The following is a 22,429-nucleotide window of genomic DNA, read 5'->3' as shown; positions in this document are numbered from 1 at the left end:
ATGTGCATGGGTTTCTACATGGAAATAAAAAATATATACATACAGTATACCCACTTCAAAAAATGCTCAAATATACAGTATACCCACCATAAAAAGTAGACTACACCACTGCCTGGTGTATACCTGGTTTGGGGGGGCTTTCAGGTGGCTTTGTCCTGGGCCCGGCCAAAGCTGTCAGTGGTCTTGTATGGCAGTATCAGAAAGAAAATAAGGAATTCCTGTAAACCCCATTTGCAGTATTCAATCACAATGTTGCAATTTCATTGCCTGAATATGGCCAGGCCTAAATATTGAAATTAAATACTGCAAATGAGGATGTTGTTATTTCTATTATTGTGTTGTATACATTCTTTAATTATCATATCTCTGTTACATGTTCAATGTTAAATGTTGAATGTCAAATGTTCATTAATGTTCATTTGTACTGTATTTTTTATTGTCCATTGTTACCAGTCCATCACTGTTACCTGTCCTGTCTTGCACTTTATGTCAGTCTGAAAATTGTCAGTTTTGTATGTCTTGTCCTGGCATGGTATAGAGAAAACGTAATTTCATTTTTCCTTGTATGTCTTGTGCATATGATGAAAGTGACAATAAAAGCTGCAGATAAAAGCTACAGAGTTTCGTGACTTTAGGAAAGCAAATAATCTCCTCTGATGCACATGGCCAAGACCACTTAAAAAATAATCAAGTCTTATTTAGTATTTATCAGAGTTGTGGGCTCTATGGACCAAATAAATCTGGGGTAGTTATCGCAACCATTACATTTATATTCATTCCAACCAACCCAAAATATAAGAGGAACAAGATGAAGTCAAAACTGACAGCAACTTGTAATGTTGTGAATGCCTGGTGATGTAGCTGCATTTAACAGTAGAGTACTGTAGTTAAGCACACCCTTCTCGAGTAGTGATACAAGTATTTTAATGTTTCACATAGCACAAAAAGGCAAAGGTGTTGTGTATTAGACAAACACAGGAAAGAAAAAAACAGAACATACTGCATAACACATTTTCCTGCTAAAACACTCACATTGACAAACATTGACAATGACATAAAGACTTGCCTCCTCTTTTATATTAGTCTTCAATAGAACAGAAACGAGAGGAAAACTGTGTATCCTGAGTTGGCATTATTGAAAAAAACTAAAATAGTCTCAGGGTCTGAGAGCTGTTGTAAATCTAGACAACACCCCCTGCTGTTAGAAAAAGGAATGACAGCATAAAAGTGTCATTACAAACCGCAAATTGCAGGTTTCAAAATAAAGTAAAACATACAAAAATACAGGTTTTCCTTTGTTTAAAAGAACAACAGTATCTGAAAATAATGGACAAAAATTGCTTTAGTCACTGTAAAATATCAAAATATTATTAGGAGTCAAAGACAACCAAAACCAAAGCAAAAAAGGAAACAAAGAAAACGAAATACAGTAAAATAGAGAGAAATAATTGGCAACAGAATTGCAGGTCAGTTACATACAACTGACTGTATGCTTAGTCGTCTGTGGAGAAGGAAGGAAGGAAGTAATTTCACTACTTTCTGGTCAAAATAAGCAAACATACCGTACGTTTAGAAAAACATCAAGCCAAATTAGCACGTCCCTTTCATCCCCATATAGAAATCAATCAACTACATTCAACTCCCAGGAAGTTCAAGTTTAAGAAACAAAATCAAGTGTAGAGTCTAGAGGGGCAAAAACAAATATTAAATTAAATAAAAAACTCAAACCAAGGTCATTGTATGAACTCAATATTCCAAAACACTACAGTCTTCCCCCCCTTTGCTTGTCTGCCATGATTATGACCAGAACTGTTTGTATTAATGTGCTTCAGGAAACAGGAAACGGCATCAGAGCTACGTACGTGTAAGGTCACTCTGTGACCAGGTGAGTGGAGGTCAGTTACTAGGAGACAGCCAAGTCACACATTAACTATTCCTGGCGGTTCATTTGTTTCTGACAATGAATGAAAAAAAAACACTAAATTCTAAAATAGCCCTTAAGCTAGTTACTGTATGGTGCGTTACCTAGCATGTACTGTTTTCAACCAAAATGGCACCAAACTGAAAATAACACATTCTTTGTGTTTCGCTGTTTATCTCTTTTTCTCAGGTCATTTACTCCCCCCTTCCCTCTTTGACTTTTTACAACTGTCCCTTTCTTTCTTTCAGGGGAGTAGAGCGGGTGTGAACGTGGCCTCAGGGAGGCGGTGGGCCATTACTGAGGGACCGTGGGCGAGCGACTTTGAACTGAATGACTCCTTTCTCTGACAGACAGACTGACTGCTGTTTCTGTGTTTCAGGTTTTGTTGTTCATTTGCTTCTCTTGCTTTCTCTCTTTCTTGTTTGGCGTCACATCGTGTGCCCCTTGTCATAAATTGTGCTCTGTGTTACGATGCTTTCTAGTGCTTTGTTCTAGATTTGGCGTGTGGTTTTCCATCTTCTTCGTTTGTGGTTCCTCTTGAGTGTTTCTTCTTTCCTCGTCTTTTCATGGGATGAATGTTGCAGATCCTACCGCCGGCTTTGATTTCTCTTTTCTCTTCTGTACTTCTCTTCTGTAGTTTTTTTTATTCCTTCCACTGTGGTGTAGTTTCAGCCTGGCAGCTCTCTTTACACTCCCTCATCTGTTCATTTTAAATATAGAAGATGGTCACATATAAAAGCATTAACAGATGACAGTAGCAAGAAAACATGAATCCTATTAATGCAATAATGCAAAGACATGATTACTTTCAGCTCTCTAATGACTGAATTTACTTCTGTGAAAATAGTCTATAAAATGTATGGTTTTTTTTAACTGTAGGTCTATACGGAATAACGTTGGTCCTTGATGACAATGAACATGCTACAACATCACATATACATTTGTGCACACAAACACATCCAAACACACAAGCATGCACAAGCACACCCACCCACGCACGCACCCACACCCACACCCACCCACACACCCACCCCCATACTGTACCTGTGGCAGCTGGAGTGTGTGTCCTGCCTCCCTTGATCTGCATCCAGACGGAGTAGGCATCATAGCCAAACAAGATGGCCGCCAGCAGACCAAACACCTGCAGCAGATTGGACAAGAGCATGATGCAGATCGGGGTCAAGAGGAGAAGGAAGGGATGAGGAGAGTTACAGTATCAATTAGGGCTGCACGATTCTGGAATGATAAAAATGTATTCCACACAATTCTCTGCAGGAATATTTTTTCAACTCAAATCCAAAATGAATTTACTATTACTCAATTTGCATAGCAAAAATATTGATTTGGTTGAGTGGGAAAGCAACAACAGTGGACTCTACGGAAGCAGTGAACCCCCCCCCCCCAAAAAAACAGAAAAATTGTCTGCCATCAAAAAGTGAATCGTGTGTAGGTGTGAACCGAGATCACGTTTTTTTAATGATATATCGTGCAGCTCTAGTATCAATGTATGTAGAGTTATTACATTACAGATGAAGTCACTGTAACTGCACTCAGTCACACTCAGCCGTCTCATATTGTCAGATGACCTAAAATGACCTTAAATAAAATGGGTATGGCACACAGTGTACAACTGTTGTATATGCACAACGTTAACAAAACATAAATTAAGGAGACCTACCCTTACTTAAAATAAACGAATACACGCCTATAACATGCTTAACAAAATATACTGAATTTAACATATTTAACATTGATTGCATTTTTAAAAACATTTCCTTGGCAATTCAGTGACAACAGTCTGCATTTTACTGAATGACAGTTCAGTCAGAGGTTGTGGTTTCATCAGACTCAGAGCAACCACCCGCTGCCTTAACCACAATACTAGCTCAGTGTTGTGGCATCCTCCTCAGTTCAGCTATCGCTGCAATGCAAACACTTCTATGCCAGTGATTTTCAACCTATGGGCCGGGGCCCACTGGTGGGCCCTGAAGGTATACCAAGTGGGCCTTGAAATAATATTCTAAAAATTATAATCACATTTTGGTGTGTGTTGCTGCTGATTCATGTCAGTTTTATTCGTAATCGGGTCAGAGGTGGGCCCCGAACATTTGTGACAATTTCGAGTGGGCCCCAAGTTGGAAAAGGTTGGGAACCCCTGTTCTATGCCGTTAGCTGCATGCTCATTTTGAACTTGTCCGTCAAGTTCTGGCATTAATAAACAGAATTCCTACACAAAGTGAAAGTTGGCAGCCTCACAGAACCACTCATCAAAAATATAGCTGCAAGCAGCAATGCGGGGCCAAGCAGTAAACTTGCCAGAGTCGCCACGGCAACAGAAGGAACTGGAGCGCCCCCTTTGGTCCAAATCTCGCCAATGTTGGTGTGCATTCCTTGGACGAGAGTGTGATCACGTAAACCAAGTTTAGTTTAAATCCGTTGAAGAGCTGCCGAGATATGAGCTCACTTCCTGTTACCTGTTGGTGGCGCTAGAGAGCTTGGGGTCTGGGGGAGGTCATGGGATGGACTAGAATGTGTGCAAAAAATCCTAACAGAAATTGACTAACGGTTGCTGAGATATGACCTCACTTCCTGTTTTGCCACCTTTATGACAATTTTGATTGGCTGTCACCGGCAAACGACAAGAGGTGTTCAAAATTCTTTCCTCTCTCCCCCCTCCCACTCCCTCCCTCCCTCCCTCCCTCTCTGTCCCTCTTCCTCCTCCCTCTCCCTCTCCCCCTGTCTGTGTGTGTGTGTGTGAGGGGGGGGGAGGTGCAGGGGCTGGGGCAGTGGGGCTTTGGTTGACACTAGAGCAATAGCAGACTACGCACACACCTAAGCTCTCGTCTCTTGTGTGTCCAGAGACCCCCTGCCGAGAATGGTGTCAGTGAACGTGCGCAGGTGCCGTTGGCAAAGGGGATAGAGAGATGAGAAAAATCCCTCCATTCTTTCCACAATTTTGAATGGCTGCTGAGAGCTGATAGTTTTTTCAATCGTTACGAAAATTCATACCTGGGTGCAGCATAGTGTGAAGATGACCTGTGTACCAATATTTTGAAAATTGGGAGTACGGTTCAAAAGCTACAGGCAAAAATGTAGCTAAAATATTTACCTGCTGGTGGCGCTACAGAGTTTGAGCTGGGGATCTGATTTTTTTTGTGGTAGGTCATGGGATGGACTAATATGTGTGTACAAAATCCCTGCCCAATTCGACAAACGGTTGCTGAGATATGACCTCACTTCCTGTTTTGCCACGTTTACGACAATTTTGATTGGCTCTCACGGCTAAACGATAAAAGATATCCAATATTCCTGAAGACCCCATGTGTAGCTCAGTCCAGAGATACTATATACCGAGTTTTGGGTGAATTGGTCGAAAATTGTGGGAGGAGTAGCATTTTTATTGAATTTCAAAAAATTCAAAATGGCGGGAAAACTATCCTGGCGGAAAATGACGTCACAGGGTGCGTTGGATTCGTCTTGGCCCAAGGATTCCAGGGATACCAAGTTTATGAAAATTGGCCCAGCGGTTCAAAAGTTACAAGCAGAAATGTACCTGCAACTTTGACCTGCTGGTGGCGCTAGAGTGTTGGGGCTGGGGACCTATAAATCACTGTGGGTAATGCTGAGGCTGCCTCGAATGTGTGTGCCAATTTACAGCATTTTCCTGCCTACGGTTCTATGGGCTGCCATAGACTTACAGTCGGAGAAGAATGGTGACTAGATAATAATAATAACAATGAAGAAAACCTACTAACTCTATAGGGGCCTTCGCCAGCTTCGCTGCTTGGCCCCTAATAAGTATTTTGAGAACTGTGTGGTTTGAAGTTACCACAGATTAATATATTGTTTTAAAAAGCATATACATTTCTATTTCTATAATGTTGTCTTTGTGAAACCAAGAACAGTAAATTACCATTATACGTACTGTATTTTTGCTAAGGTAAGTTGACGTATCATGTCGTCACATCAAAGGGAAAGTCTTGATACTAATTTTAACTTAACAATTATAAACAAATTCAATTTACAAATTCAATTCGACGACTAAGCAATCAGATCATTGGTTTTAATATTGCATTGCATTAAAGTTCCCCAATTCTCTTTTCCAGAAAGGAAGTGTATGTCAGATAACACTTGTTATTGACTACCCCACCCACGTGTTTTCCCACATTCCCACAGAAGCACTCTCCTGCAATCTCCTCAGAGATTCAAAGATCAACTCCTAGACATGAGGTCACAGCTGCTCTGGAACAGGAGAGACCCAAACACAGCCCAACTGATGGAAAGTAAACTGCTCCACTTCAGAAAGACTAGGACAGGGATGGCTGGAGCACTCAGATACTTTTCAGTTATTTTATTATGGTGCAAACATAATGACTGACGTTTCGACGCAGTGCACGTCTTGTTCAGAGTCAAACCATACTGACATCACTGATCAGAAAATAGACATAATTCCCTCCCTCTTACACCAACAGCCCAACTCATAATTAGGCAGCAATATTTCCACTGCTCCTCTACATGTAGGTACATCGCTAACTAACTATATTACATTACATTACACTTAGCTGACACTTTCATTCAAAGTGACTTACAGTAATTTACATGGTATTTGCTACAGTGTATCCGCTACAGTCCTTGAAGCAGTAAGTGCCTTGCTCGATTGCACGTCAGCCATGGAGGGAGAAAGGGATTGGTAAGGGTGGGATTCAAACCAGCAACCCTCAGATCTTAAGACTATCTTCCTAACCATTAGGTGACGGCTAACCTCAATGGCAAACTACAGTAAATTGTAAACATCTGCTGAAGTGTGATGGGCCTTGACTTCAGATTGACTCAGACACAGCTACAGTATGATCAGGCATTTTCCGCTTCTAACCTGGTGGTGGCGCCACTGGCCGCACTCCCAGTATGAGCACTGTACACACTGAGAACACAACACTGTACTTCAACTTGCTTCCGTCTGGCCGCAGGTACACAAGTCACTCAGATGGCGACAAGCACGCTTCAACAAAAGCTTTGTTCCATCTGCCATCACAGCACTGAACAACCTTCCACAGTGACTGTGTGAGGGCCTGTGTAAGCCTATGTAGGTGCTGTGGTGCCTTTCAGAGATGGGCAAAATGGATTCATTAGTTACAATCCAGTGCCACATATTCCACATGACCTGGTTTTACCTGTCCAACTCAACCAGGTGATCATTCAACCAGCCAATCACCTGGCTGCACTGGACAGGTCATTTACAATATGTGGCACTGGATTGTAACTAATTAATCCATTTTGCCCATCACTGGTGCCTTATGTGGTTGAACTCACCCCGCCAGTGATGCAGGCTCATTATACTGTATTATATTTGTATTGTATTGTATACTGTATGTCTAGGTGTACTCACCCCGCCGGCGATGCGCGCTCATTATACTGTATTATATTTGTATTGTATTGTATATGTCTATGTGTACTCTACTCACCCCGCCGGCGATGCAGGCTCATTATACTGTATTATATTTGTATTGTATTGTATATGTCTAGGTGTACTCACCCCGCCGGCGATGCGAGCTCCGTCTGATCCTCCCCCGATGATGCAGATGAAGGAGGTGATGAGGTAGAGGGCTGCACCAATCGCAGCACGGATCAGGTCCTGGGTACCACAGAGGAGTTACACATAATTACACACACTATACAGTAGCCTATAAAGATATAAACATTCCCTCATGTGCCTATGTAAAAGGAAACAGCAGAGCTGCTAGTTACAGGTAGAGGGCTGCACCAATGGCAGCACGGATCAGGTCCTGGGTACCACAGAGGAGTTACACACAATTACACATTACATCATACACTGTAAAACAGCGTGGATCAAGTCCTGGGTACCACAGAGGAGTTGAACAAAATTATTCACACTATAGAGTAGGCCTATATACAGGTTTTTTTTTCAATTGCTAACAAGCCTTTGTCCAAACCTCAGTGACATTTACAAAACTCTTAATACAGTTAGCACACCAAGGGCTTTCCATTGCCATACAGTTGACACATTACATGCCTTTTTCACACAATTAGCAGTCCATGAATGCATTTCTTTGTGTATATTTAACAGTGTGTGCTTTTGAGTATAAAATGAACTGTTTGGCCCATTTTGCTTGGTAGGTGGTAGTCTGTGTTCAGAGTTTAGAAAAAGTATCCAAAGTATGGGTAAGCGCTTGTTAGCAATTGAAAAAAACTGTAATAAACATTCCCTCATGTGCCTATGTAAAAGGAAACAGCAGAGGTGCTAGTTACAGGTAGAGGGCTGCACCAATGGCAGCACGGATCAGGTCCTGGGTACCAAAGAGGAGTTACACAAAATTACACACACTATAGAGTAGGCCTATAAAATAAACATTCCCTCATGTGTCTATGTAACAGGAAACAGCGGCAATGCTGGTTACACATTTACATATTCAAATGAATAAATAAATGACTGAATGCGACCTGAGAAAGGAGGAAACAAGCACCTTATAAGAACTGTGGCTCGATTTGATTTCAGTGGAATTGACATGATCCATTGATCGTGTACATGGATATCACCTACATAAAAATGTTAATATGGTGTCTGTGTTTGTGTGTGTTAGAGAGAGAGAGAGTGTGTGTCTCTGTGTGTGTGTGTGTTAGAGAGAGAGAGTGTGTCTGTCTGTGTGTGTGTGTGTGTGTGTGTGTGTGTGTGTGTGTGTGTGTGTGTGTGTGTGTGTACAGCAGCCGCAGGATAATGGTTTTAATGGAGGCGAGATAGTGTCTGGGACCGCGACCTCAAGTGCCCTTGAACAAGGCATACAACCACACCTTGCCTAATGTCTCTTTGCCTCATGCTCTGTAAATAAGTAACAGTGTTAGCTAAATACAGTGTCAAATTGTAACCAACCTGTGTGTGTGTCCGTGTGCGTGCATGCGTGCGTGCGTAGGTAACATGTACTGTAGTATAAAGCTATCTCAATGGATGATAACACACATTAAGCCATGTGTGTGGATGGGCCTCGTTGCTGAACGTGTGATACAGAGGGAGTACTAAGAAGTTGGTTCGGGAGTAAACCAGGTTAAGTTAAGAGGTAAATAACCTAATAGAAGAGCTTGCGGTGCTCATGAGGACTCCAGGCTCTTCTATTCGATGATTTACCTCTTAACGTAACCTGGTTTACTCCTGAACCAGCTTCACCGAGTGCATTACAATATGTGACCTTGCCTCCTCCACTTGTGCGTGTCTCCTCGTCCCGCCTCCTGGCCCCTTCTCCGTGGAGAAAACGATAAAGTTTCCCAGCTGTCAGTCTAGCCACAACAACTGTTGAGGGGCTGTTGATCATTCACCATCCCAATTGCAAATGAGAAAAAGACTTTACAATTGAGCTTATGCAAGATATTAAAATATAATGCTGTTGTCAGTGATGTCATCATGACATATTACTTCCTGGTACGAGGAGACAAGCCCAAGTGGAGGAGGCAAGGCCGCATATTGTAACGCACTCTGAGTATAGGCCCCAAGGGTCAGCTGACGACCTGGAAGGACTGGTCCAGCTCCATCATGAAGACGTTTATCTGTGAGCGTGTTTGTGTGTGTTTGTGTGAGCGTGTTTTTGTGTGTGTGTGTGTGTGTGTGTGTGTGTGCGTGTTTTTCTGTGTGTGTGTGTGTGTGTGTGTGTGTGAGCGTGTTTTTCTGTGTGTGTGTGAGCGTGTTTTTCTGTGTGTGTGTGAGCGTGTTTTTCTGTGTGTGTGTGAGCGTGTTTTTCTGTGTGTGTGTGTGTGTGTGTGTGTGTGTGAGCGTGTTTTTGTGTGTGTGTGTGTGTGTGTGTGTGTGTGTGCGTGTTTTTCTGTGTGTGTGTGTGTGTGTGTGTGTGTGTGTGTGTGTGTGTGTGTGTGTGTGTGTGTGTGTGTGTGTGTGTGTGTGTGTGTGTGTGTGTGTGTGTTGCTGCTGAGCGTGTGATTGATACTTACAGACCAGGGCCAGTTGACGACCTGGAAGGACTTGTCGAGCTCCATCATGAAGACGGCCATGAAGATGATGGCGAACACCATCTCACAGATGGCCACCGCAGAGTAGCCGCCGTAGTACGACGCCGCATAGCAGATGAGGATGATGAAGCTGATCAGCTGTCAGGAGAGAGGGAGGAAGAGGAAGAGGAAGAGGACGAGACCAGAGGAAGATTCAGTTACTGTTCTCAACATCTTTATTATACTGTTGTGCGATAATGTGTTTATGTTCACAGAAGCCATCGTAATACGACGCCGCATGACAGATAAGGATGATGAAGCTGATCAGCTGTCAGGAGAGAGGGAGGAAGAGGAAGAGGACGAGACGAGAGGAAAATTCAGTTACTGTTTTCAACATCTTTATTATACTGTAATTTACTTTCGTGCGATAATGTGTTTATGTTCACAGAAGCCATCGTAATATGATGCCACACGACAGATGAGGATGATGAAGCTGATCAGCTGTCAGGAGAGAGGAAGAGGAAGAGGACGAGACGAGAGGAAGATTCAGTTACTGTTTTTAATTGATATGTATACTATCATTTACTTTCGCACGACTGCAGATAAAATGTCTGTTGGTTATTTGTCACAGTATATGTCACAGTAGCCGCTATAATATAATGCAACGCCACATAGCAGGGGTGCATTTCTGGAAAGTAGTACAAGCATGCTTGACTATGTGGATGAGAATGCAATAAAAACTGTAGAGCTAATGTTTTACTGTATCATGTACACTGAGGAAGGCAGAGCGCCGAAACGCGTCTGTGTAATAAAGAAACTTTTGCATGGTGCGACCTTTTTTCATTTTTCAGTTTTACAATATTTTGGTCAGCACCCTTAAAAGGAAGAAAAAAACTGTTGGGTGACGCCATGATAAGCTGTTTCCTGCGAAAATTCATTTTATTTTCTTCGGTAAAATATAGAGTGAATGTTTAATGTAGCACTTACATTTGGACGCTTCTATTAGTTTAGATGCTTAGTCATTTATTCAACATGGGCTATATATGGTAATACAATGAAACCCCTTAAAATCAAGAGGGCTTCGCGACCCTCTGTGGATCTTTGGCAACCCATAGGTTGGGTCCTGACCCATAGGTTGGGAACCACTGCTGTACAGTACATGGGGGAATCAGCCCATGCTATTGAGAGTGTCCCGGTAACCCAGTTTAGCAACACAAACGTCAAGCATAGGCAGCATATTTTTAACATCCAGAAAAAAAATCCTGGAAAATACAGAGACCATTTACTCATGAAAAATTTTCCCTTAGACGAGTCTTGGTAGTATATATCACAAACCAATCCTGAACCGAAGTCAACATTTCTGAAGTGAAAACCCTGTCCTAAATGTAAGCTCTTACGGTTCTTCTGTTTTTCCCTTAGTTGTAGTCTATGAGTGTGCGTCTGCACGTCACTATACTCATAACCTAGCCTTGCGCACCATCCTACGTACTTTTCGCCAAGAGACTTGGCTCCGCACATGAATACGAAATGAAATGGTAGTATTATGGGATGGTCAGGACCAGGCTACTCATAACCCAGCCCATACAGTAAAAGGCCTAAAATTAAGTTGTCTTGAAGTTGTGACAGAGGCCCTGGTGCGATATGTGAATTAATATATCTGACCTATCATCAGTGTGTGTGTGTGTGTGTGTGTGTGTGTGTGTGTGTGTGTGTGTGTGTGTGTGTGTGCGTGTGTGTGCGTGTGTGTGTATGTGTGTTGATGGCCTGACACTTGTGACACCTGCTGCTTTGCTTCTATTACCCGTCAGTTGCTCCATATGAGGTCAAGCACTTGTGGGCTACCACCAGCATCGTCCTTAAAGTGCCACATAGGCCTTTTGACGCTCTCGGTTACGACATTTGTGGCCAGATTGAGAAACAAATAACTTCTCTTTTACAGGACACAGAGCGATAGAGAAGGGCTGGACAGCTGGGGAGCCTACAGGCATTAGGAGACTAGTCCTGGATTTTTTTTCATGATAACTTCTGAAAAGACAAATTAGCTGCAATTACTGATTGGGGCAGCGACGTAAATGTGTGTGTGCCTGTGTACTCCACTGATCTCAATTGGCCACTGAGAAATTGGTATCGACACTTTGGCATCGAGGTCTAGTTTACTTGTTTTCATTATGCCCTGTGATGAAAGCCCCACCCTCCTCAGTGAGAGCAGTTGGCGTTGCCCTGACTGTACCCTACCCAGCAGCAACATGTTATTATGCCAGAGCCTTAAAGGGACACTTTGTGAGATTGTTTTGTTGTTCATTTCCAGAATGCATGCTGCCCATTCACTAATGTTACCTTTTTCATGAATACTCACCACCATCATCAAATTCTAGGTATTCATTATGACTGGAAAATTTGCACTTTTCATACATGAAAAGGGGGATCTTCTCCATGGTCCGCCATTTTGAATTTCCGAAAATAGCTATTTTTAGCAGCAAAAATGACTACTTGGACCATACTAGAAAATATTTGTTTGCCAGAGCGTTGAGATAACACGTCAACTTGAACTATTTATATTTCGCCCACAAAATGGCTCGATCTGGCCCTGAGAGCTGGTGGCTGTGGAGCTGGAGCTGTCCTGACTGTACCCTACCCAGGGGCAACATGTCCTGACTGTACCCTACCCAGGGGCAACATGTCATTACACGTCGACTTGAACCGTCTATGGCAGGGGTGGGCAATTATTTTGGCCCAAGAGCCGCATTGGGTTTAGAAAGTTGACCAAAGGGCCAGATTTCATAGGCAACTTGCCCGTGCCAATAATAAGAAATGGTGCACACCAACATAAAACCAACCATTGTCAGTTATGCCATTCCTGCTAATTGTATCTAGATACAGACTATTAATAGTCATGGGTAGTCATGGGTGAGCGGTTAGGGCGTCAGACTTGCATCCCAGAGGTTGCCGGTTCAACTCCCGACCCGCCAGGTTGGTGGGGGGAGTAATCAACCAGTGCTCTCCCCCATCCTCCTCCACGACTGAGGTACCCTGAGCATGGTACCGTCCCACCGCACTGCTCCCCATGGGGCGCCACTGAGGGCTGCCCCCTTGCACGGGTGAGGCATAAATGCAATTTCGTTGTGTGCAGTGTTCACTTGTGTGCTGTGGAGTGCTGTGTCACAATGACAATGGGAGTTGGAGTTTCCCAATGGGCTTTCGCTTTCACTTTCACTTTCACTTTCATTAATCTTAGGTTTCCTAGACCCTTGTTTTAGGTAGCCAATTTAAGAATGAGTGACCATATGAATCTGCGTTTTTTTTTCTTGAAAAGGCTCTGAGGGCCGCATGAAATGGCTGAGCGGGCCGCATGTGACCCCCGGTCCTGAGTTTGCCCACGTCTGGTTTATGGTGTTAATGGATCACAGCTTTACATATTAACTTGTTTAGGCATGGTTTTGGTCAGGGCACAATTTCGCCAACATTTCACCACTCCCTTGCTTGTTCTGCTGTTGATGGCAGAAGTAAAGCAGCAGAAACTTTACGTTACTAACAGGTTAGGGGTAGATACGATTTTGGTCAGCTCAGGGCACAGCATGGTTTTGTACAGGACACATATTCGCATTTAGCAACGCAAATTCGCCGCGGCAACAGCAATTCACCGACACGGCGGGAACACTGTGAGTTAAATAAATACGGCCTTTACATGACGCCAGTCTGCCATGGGGCTACCACCACTGCTGGAGCTGGAGCCCTCTGAAGTGGGTCAGGAATAGCAGGTCAGGTCATGATAGCAGAGCGCCCTGGCACTGGCAGAGATGCCACAGACTACAATCCACAGAGCACAGCTCAGCTGTCAGGCCAAGTCTGTCACCTCACACACGGCTCCCAAATTCCTCAACTCTCTCTGGACTTCTTCTTCGGACCTCCTCTCCAGTCAGTAAAGCACGTGGTCAAGAGTGAAATGTGTTTGTTGGTGTGTGTGTGTGTGTGGGGGGGGGGGGTTGACGTTTCAGAAAGGAAGTATGTGTGAGGGCGTGTGTTAATGAGTGCGTGTGAGGTGGGGACAGAGGGATGGGGTGGTGGTCACAACCATGCGTTTTAAATAGGATGTGTGTGTGTGTGTGTGTGTGTGTGTGTGTGTGTGTGTGTGTGTGTGTGTGTGTGTGTGTGTGTGTGTGACTGTGTGTGTGAAAGAGGAAATAGGTGAGTGCGGTCTTGTGTGTCTTTGTATGCCTCTATGTTTTGTATGTACCTACGTGCGTGTGTGTGTGTCTGTGTGTGTGCGTGTGCGTGTGCGTGTGCGCGCGCGCATGTGTGTGTGTGTGTGTGTCCTCCTGACCTGTTTTCATTAGCACACATTCCTCACTGTTAGGCTGTTGGAGTGGACTTGTGCTAATTGCAGTAGAGAAAGGCCTCATGCTGCCCCACACCAGCGGAGAGGCAGCAGCACTCACGTCTTGCTGCTCTTTAAAGGGACACTGTGTGAGATTTTTAGTTGTTTATTTCCAGAATTCATGCTGCCCATTCACTAATGTTACCTTTTTCATGAATACTTACCACCACCATCAAATTCTAAGTATTCATTATGACTGGAAAAATGGCACTTTTCATACATGAAAAGGGGGATCTTCTCCATGGTCCGCCATTTTGAATTTCCAGAAATAGCCATTTTTAGCTGCAAAAATGACTGTACTTGGACCATACTAGAAAATATTTGTTTATTACTTAGTAAACTTTCATGTAAAGATCAAATGTGGCAATAGGCAGCCCAGTTTCAATGAGCAGCATAGTTGCAGTACCTTTTTTGACCATTTCCTGCACAGTGTACCTTTAAATAAAAACATCAACTCAGCTCTCAATCGTAGGCTTGTAAGTTACTATTCATTTCTTTTCCACAACAATCACTAAAACTAATTTAATCATAAATTACCTAATTATTTGCAAGTTGCAATCCTGTGTCTGTTGTTGATCTTTGGAAAGGAAAGAAAGTAGTCTGCATACGGACCAATACAGCTCCCAATGGGTTGGTTATTAACTTAGTGACGATTCGAGTCCCTGGCTCTACTGTACCTATGGCTGAGGAAAAGAAAGAGGCTCGACATTTTGTAAGATACTTTAAAAAAAACATTTAGGAGCTATAGTAGTCTGTGTTAAGGCAACTTTCTGTGCTGTACTCTTGACTGTCTGTAATCCTGCAACCAGTTATTTACCAGCTATTTGCTACACTGTAAAAAAATACCAGTTGCCTCAGAATTCCAAGCTAATTTAAATCCTTATTGTAATTTGCATGAAGCGTTGAATTGCAATTGAACTTACAATAAAGATTTAAATTAACTTGGAATTCTGAGGCAGCTGGTAAACTTAACTTTCAAGTTAAAAGACATTGTTGCAATAGCAGTGTATAGAAGAATAACTTAATTAGATAAGTTATCATGACTTATCACTGATATCAGTTTTTACAGTGTAGATGTGATTTACACGTTTGAGTCATCATGACATGACGGACAGTGAAACTTGCATTACGTTTTGAATACAAATGAAGGGATGCAAACTGCATCCTGTGAAATATCTTTCCCTTCGGAAAATTATCCATAAAATAATAAAACTCGACAAAATCAACTCTCAGAAATCAAGTATCAAGTAAGCAGTCCTCTGCTTCTCCGGCTATGGTGGTCTCCTGTCAAAGCAGAGGAGAAAGAACACCATACTTTCCACACTACCACAGATGAACACAGAGCGAATGGATATTGAAGGAGACTCTACAATCTTTGTATATACTAGGTGCAGTGTTTTAATGTTAATAATTATGTGAGTCACGGTCGACCCGCTGTACTTGCTGTTGCTAGTGTGCCATCCATCCTCCGCCCAATTCAGGGCTTCCCTCCCGCATCTGGATCTTCTAAAACACATCCACTTGTTTATCTTAACTGCCTTTGAAAAGGGCAACAGCCTTAGTTAGACCCTGCTATTAGATGACAGGATGTAAACAGTAGACGAAATGACCCTGGCCGCAAGCAGAATTTTACACCGACTTTTACTCCACAATTAGAGCAATTCTACTCCCCACAGCGTTATAAGTACTCTATCGGGATTTATACAAGCTCACTCCATGTATTTATTTACCCAATTTTTATTTATTTATTTTACCCAATTTAATATTATTACTGTGTAGCTCCAGTCGGTTGTGTCACAGACAGACACCTCAAAGTGGTTCACAGTCTGACTTGAACCCTGGATCTGCTAGCCAGCAAGTCATTATAAATCAGCAGACAAGAGTAGAATGGCTCCCTGCAGTGGTCAGTCAAAGTCACTCCTTTGTCAACGGTTTGTTTCTATCTGGACTTATTCAAGTTCACTCTGAAATATTGACACCCCATGAATGTATTATTATTACTGTGTAGTAGAAATGTCCCGATCCAGGTTTTTGCACTTCCGATCCGATACAGATATTTTATTTCACTTCCGATCCGATACAGATACCGGACGATACCGATACCGGCCTATCGGAGTATTTAAGTTGAAAGTTATTTAGCCTACTTACTTTGTTGTTGTCACAGTCAAGTTGAAAAGGGTTTTTACTCTTAGTAACAACTAGCCAACTGAATTAGGTGAATTTGAGTAATACACCATGGTTTTTAATGAGAAACTGACCTGTTTTTTCAGATATTAATAACACAAAACAGGAAAATGGATCAGAATTCTGGATCGGATTTTTCCGTGCATGCCGATCCGATACCGATCCACATTTTTTGCCAATATCGGCAGCCGATCCGATCCATCCAATCCGATACGACAACCCTACTGTGCAGCTCCAGTAGGCACCTCAAAGCGGTTCATGGTCAGACTTGAACCCTGGATCTGCTAGCCAGCAAGTCACCGTAAATCAGCAGACAAGACAGAATGGCTCATACAGTGCTCACAGTCGCTCCTTTGTCAAGGGTTTGTTTTGACTGCTGGCTAACAAACAGTTATAGCAAAACCACTTTAATTGACAAGCGGACCCCGACAGAAAGGCCTTCTTGTACGTCTCGCCACAATACAGTGCTTTCAGAAAGGCACAGAGGTCATTAGAGCAGCTCTGTGCAAACCAAAAGCTTTGAACCGCTGTTATCACTCACTCACCATTAGCGGTCATAAAACTGCTGATGTTAAAACAATGAATTTATCAGCGCCCAACACAAGCTAAAACCTCATTTCTGTTTCCTCTTATGCCTCAGGTTTGTAATCGCTATGGTCAAGTCATGGGCTTGGCTGAAATAACATTTGGTAGCTTCATAATGCACAGTGTTCCAGTGAAGCGCTTTAATAGTGGATGAGTAGACTTGACTATAGTACTACACTACTATAACAATACAAAGAGCCTTTAGTAATCCATTACGACTTGGTTATTGCCATTCTGGTAACAACAAAGTTATAACAGGGGCCATGTTTTAACAGATTAACTCAAACAGACAACTACCGTAGTTACCAACATTCAAAACATACAAAATATTTACACAGATGAGTTAACTGTCCAAAGGAACCACACTTTGACACGTTTGACGAAACAATACACTAATTAAGATCAACATTTGGTTTTTTTTCTGTAGTTTGGATATTTCTGCAGCCTCTTAGTTCAGATGGGGTCACCGGCAGGCCTATTCACCATTTGCTGAAAATACTACATCATAACAACATTGCTATGACATTACAGTGAGCTGTAGGCTACGTAACCGGTTAAGACAGTCATTACAATTTTGGTGACTGTAAGGTTATAACATAGGTTCTGCGCTAAGGGGTTAAGGAACTTCCTGCGCTGGAGTGGGTGGAGTTTTGTTTATTTAAAAGAGATGGTATTCAGGCAGCATGAGTGCTCCCCTGAGTCACGCAGCACAGCAGCTAATCTCCGTCTGTATCTAAAGACACTTCTTTCACTTTCACACTCACTAACCAGGCAGCAATAGGAAAAGCAGCAATCAGAACAATCATGCTGTGATTATGGTAAAAGGAAACCCATATATGTATCTGCCCTGGTGTCACGGGATGGTGTACGTGTGTTTGTGTGTGTGTGTGTGTGTGTGTGTGTGTGTGTGTAAGACAGAGATAGTGAGAGAGATAGAGACAGAGAGAAAGAGAGCGAGTGAGACAGGGAGAAAGAGTTAGAGGGAGACAGAAAAAGAGAGACAGAGAGAAAGCGAGAGAGAGGGTAGAGGAGGTAGAGAGAGCGAGAGAGAAACAGAAAAGGAGAGACAGAGAGAGAGAGATAGAGAGAGAGACAGAAAAAATAGAGTAGAGAGTAGGGGGGGGAGAGAGAGAGGTAGAAACAGAAAAAGAGAGAGAGAGTAGGGGAGGGAGAGAGAGAGAGAGTAGGGGAGGGAGAGGGTGTGTATGAGAGGGAGAGAGAGAGAGAGAGAGAGAGAGAGAGAGAGAGAGAAGGGGAAGGAGAGAGAGAGAGCAGTGGAGGGAGAGAGTGTGTATGAGAGGGAGAGAGAGGGAGAGAGAGAGAGAGAGAGAGAGAGAGAGAGTAGGGGAGGGAGAGAGTGTGTATGAGAGGGAGAGATAGAGAGAGAGAGAGAGGGAGTAGGGGAGGGAGAGAGAGAGTGTATATGAGAGAGAGAGAGAGAGAGAGAGAGAGAGAGAGAGAGAGAGAGAGAGAAGGGGAAGGAGAGAGAGAGTAGGGGAGGGAGAGAGTGTGTATGAGAGGGAGCGAGAGATTGTATATGAGAGAGAGAGAGAGAGGCAGGGGGGCAGGGGCAGGGGGGCAGGGTTACCAAATGGGGCAGCGGAATAGCTTGACCAGGAGGCGCTAAGTAAACCAGCCATTTCTCAGCTGCGTGTGACACCTGTGAACGTTAAAGTGACAGGCGCCTGACACACTGGTGCCAGCTGTGTGTGGTGTGTGTGTGTGTGTGTGTGTGTGTGTGTGTGTGTGTGTGTGTGTGTGTGTGTGTGTGTGTGTGTGTGTGTGTGTGTGTGTGTGTGTGTGTGTGTGTGTGTGTGTCCCTGTGTGTGTGTGTCAGTGACAGCTGGACCTCAGTGGAGAAAAGGCCCAGTTGTGTGTTGCCGCCACAGCCGTTTCACCACGGAAAAGGGGCTGAGCCGCAGACAACTGCAAGCATTGACATTTTTAGGCAGCGCTTTCCTTCAGGAAACACTTTTAGCTTAGAAATCTGGCCTAAGTACAAGAACACCCATTTTGCTTTCCCCTCCAAGCTGTGTGCCGCAGCTTCACTAGTAAATAAAATTCATGTTGTACCTCTATATACACTCAAAAAGCGATTAATTAAAGCATTAGCAATGAGTTGACTGCACTTGTAATTTGGGCTTGTGGAATGAATAAGGCGTTACATTAGTGGTTAAGGAATTAAGGTATCTTGAGCAAAGCTCTAAATTAACACCCGCTAACTGGCCAAATGCTGGTGAAATTTCAGTTTGGCTGGTAGAAACGACCAACTCACTAGCCACTTTGACCCATTGATGAGTGTGTGTTCGGCTACTAAGATTAACATAATGTGAGCCATTTTGGCTGGTAATGAAAAAAGTTACAGTAATTTACAGCTCTGTACTAGTCTGACTGAAACACCACTCCTCCTCTGCAGCCTTACGACCCGTGACTCAGATGTCCTTAAGCAAGGCCACTGACCCAACATTACTTTCCCTCGTTCAGAAGGTTAGATAAGATAAACTTCACTGTCACATGTTTACATATCATTACACAAAGCCAGGCAAAGCAATTTCGTGTCTAATCAGGAGTGCTAGTAGTCCCATGTGTAAGATATGTGATGTGTTCAAAATAGTAACGTATACTACAGTACAGTATATGTCTTACAGTCTCTACAGTATTATTTTCACTCTTGATACGGTCATGGCTGCATGACATCTACATCTAATGTCATTTAATGTCAAATTTGAGTTTGGCTGGTAGAAAAGACCAACTCACTAGCCACTTTGACCCATAAGTGAGTGTGTGTTTGGTTCATAAGATTAACATCTACTAGTCATTTTGGCTGGTGATGAAAAAAGTTAATTTACAGCCGTGGTCATGATTACAAATCCATGGCACCTCCTGTGCAACACCTTTCCTTGAGCAGAGCTAAGAGATCCCCTTTCCTGGCGGCAAGGGAAGGGAAGGGAGAAGAGGAAAGAGGAAGAAGGGGGTTATGCATACATGCAGACAGACTACGTTGCACAATTTTTCAAAACCGCAGAACATGCGCTTCCTTCCAACAACAACTGCCACCCTCGGCCCTCACTCCACTCTAGTCCGTACTGCAAAACATCCTGTACTGGGCCAACCTTGCACTTATGGAGCCTGCTGCCTTACACTCAGCTGATCTTATCCATGGTGACTGTACAGTTATCTTGCACGGTAGGTAGAGGGTATTGGATACAGTCCCTGAAGCAATTGTCAAGTTACTGTAGGTGCAGGGCTCCAGAGTGCGACCAATTTGGTCGCACATGCGCCCATTTTTTTCCACAGTGCGCCTAAAAAATATTTTTAGGCGCACCGGTGCGACCAGACATCAGTAAAACAAAATGAATTGGCAATGCTAAACACCCGGTTTAATCTGCATAAAATGAATAGTCATTCTGCAGTAGCCTACTGGCCCATCACACAATAAAACGTGTTAATGCGGTCATTCTCCCCCTTCCTCTCGCGGACAGGCAGCCCGACGTTTAAGAATTAAATGTTAGACTTCGCTCAACTATCCGAGTTCACATGTGCTTACGAGTTTGTACTCAACCAGGGGAGTTTTGAAACGGTCGAAAGGGTTACAATCACGGGGGGAAAAAAACTAAATGGCTTTGAGGATATATTAAACATAGCCACACAAACACCATCGGCCACTGATCACATAGACAGGTGCTCGGATAATAATGGTCTGTTTGAGCCGCATGCAGAGCTGGCCAAACAACAGGTGAAACGCTACTGTTGGGACTCGGGACCTCTGTGAGTTTTTTTGATAGCGACTCCGAACTGCCTATCTGTCGGCAAGGCATCGTTCATTCACATTGCGACAGCACGAGAGAGAGAGAGCGCACAAAATTGTGCTGTCCTGTCGTCGTGCTAAGATACCACAATCATTATGCAGAGGGAGAGCGCTCAAAAATGGGGAAATACAAAACCCAATTTACATCAGATACCTGTAAACACAATGGTCAGTTTCAACCGCGTGCAGAGCTGACCAAAGTACAGGTGACAGACTTGTCTCTCGGGACTTCAGTGAGAGTTTTTTGATAGCGACTCCAAACTGAATATCTGTCGGCAAGCCATCGTTCATGCACCTTGAGACAGCACGAGAGAGAGGTGGGGGAAGCGCGCACGGAATTGTGCTCTCGTGTCTGTCCATAGCGCTTGCTAAGATACCACAACCATTCATCATAGCGCTTGCTAAGATACCCAATCATCATGCAGAGGGAGAGCGCTCAAAAATGGGGAAATACAAAACCCAATTCACCTGTAAACATAGGCTATTAGTGTCTAATGATTTTAAAAATGATGACATTTTTAACAGGGTTTGAAAAAATATCTAGGCTATCTACCGGTATCTATCTATCTATCCATCCATCCATCCATTTCTGTGCTTGTGTGTAGACTTATTGCTGAAAAGCTTAGGCTAGCTTAGGCCTACTTGTAGCCAGGATGTGGTAGTTATGTAGCCTACTGTCATGTCTTTTGAGGAGCACATTTGGAAGGCTAACCTCTAGCACATGGAAGGCTCCAGGTCTTTTAAATTAATGATAATTTCATTAAATATTATTATTATTATTTGTATTATTATATTATTAGGCCTATTGCTTTTTTATTAGCCTATTATTATTATTTTTATAAAGCTGGGGTGCGTGCATGCGTGTGTGTGTGTGTGTGTGTTATGGGGTGAACATTTGGGTGCACCTAAATTTTGTGCTGGTGCGCCTAAAAAAAAAATGTAGGCGCACCAGTGCAACCAGTGCAAAAAGTTAGTCTGGAGCCCTGAGGTGCCTTGCTCAAGGGCACTTCAGCCATGGATGATTTGGGATTCAAACCTGCAACATTCCGATCAGCAGTCCCTGACCCTAAGCATTGGACCACGGCAGGCCGTACATTACATTGCATTTGGCAGACGCTTTTTAACCAAAGCGACTTACAATCCAGGCATACATTATAAGTAGGCCGCTGTCATAGGAAAAGCGTACAGTAGTATACAGGGACACATGCCTCTAATGGGTCCTCTGAGGGTATGCAGTATTTTTGGTAGTAGTACATACTGCCAGCATAGTTAAGCTTTTCAGAATCAGGCCTGACATACCATAAAAGGTATTCTTCTATTGACAGAGAGAGAGAGACAGAGAGAGAGAGAGAGAGAGAGAGAGAGAGAGAGAGAGAGAGAGAGAGAGAGAGAGAGAGAGAGAGAGAGAGAGAGAGAGAGAGAGAGCGAGCGAGAGGCGGAGGGCAGCATGAAAATGGAGAGCAAACGTTCTTATCAAACTTGGGCTGGATCTGAAATCATGCCAGCCAGCGTGCTGCTTGGGTTAGCTACTGTTAGCGCGTGTCTGCATGCTGTGGACATTTCTCAAAGTTAAGTGTCCGAGCCTCGCTAGTAGGACGAGTGAAGCCCA

At 43.4% G+C, this 22,429-nt stretch overlaps 1 protein-coding gene across 1 annotated transcript in view; it reads right to left on the bottom strand.

The window, feature by feature from the left end:
• Positions 1-907: 907 nt before the first annotated feature.
• The window catches only part of plp2b (proteolipid protein 2b), a 31,869-nt gene continuing 10,347 nt past the window's right edge, over positions 908-22,429 (bottom strand). The window contains exons 2-5 of the mRNA XM_063207929.1: positions 9,872-10,027; positions 7,455-7,553; positions 2,966-3,062; positions 908-2,621 (exon numbers count right to left, since the gene is read on the bottom strand). Of these exons, the coding sequence (XP_063063999.1) occupies positions 2,608-2,621; positions 2,966-3,062; positions 7,455-7,553; positions 9,872-10,027 (366 nt within the window). The 3' untranslated portion in view covers positions 908-2,607. The remainder of the gene's footprint in view (positions 2,622-2,965; positions 3,063-7,454; positions 7,554-9,871; positions 10,028-22,429) is intronic.

The sequence above is a fragment of the Engraulis encrasicolus genome, chromosome 10 (assembly GCF_034702125.1).
Source record: "Engraulis encrasicolus isolate BLACKSEA-1 chromosome 10, IST_EnEncr_1.0, whole genome shotgun sequence".
Classification (NCBI taxonomy): Eukaryota; Metazoa; Chordata; class Actinopteri; order Clupeiformes; family Engraulidae; genus Engraulis; species Engraulis encrasicolus.
This window is presented reverse-complemented; position numbering and strand designations above follow the sequence as displayed.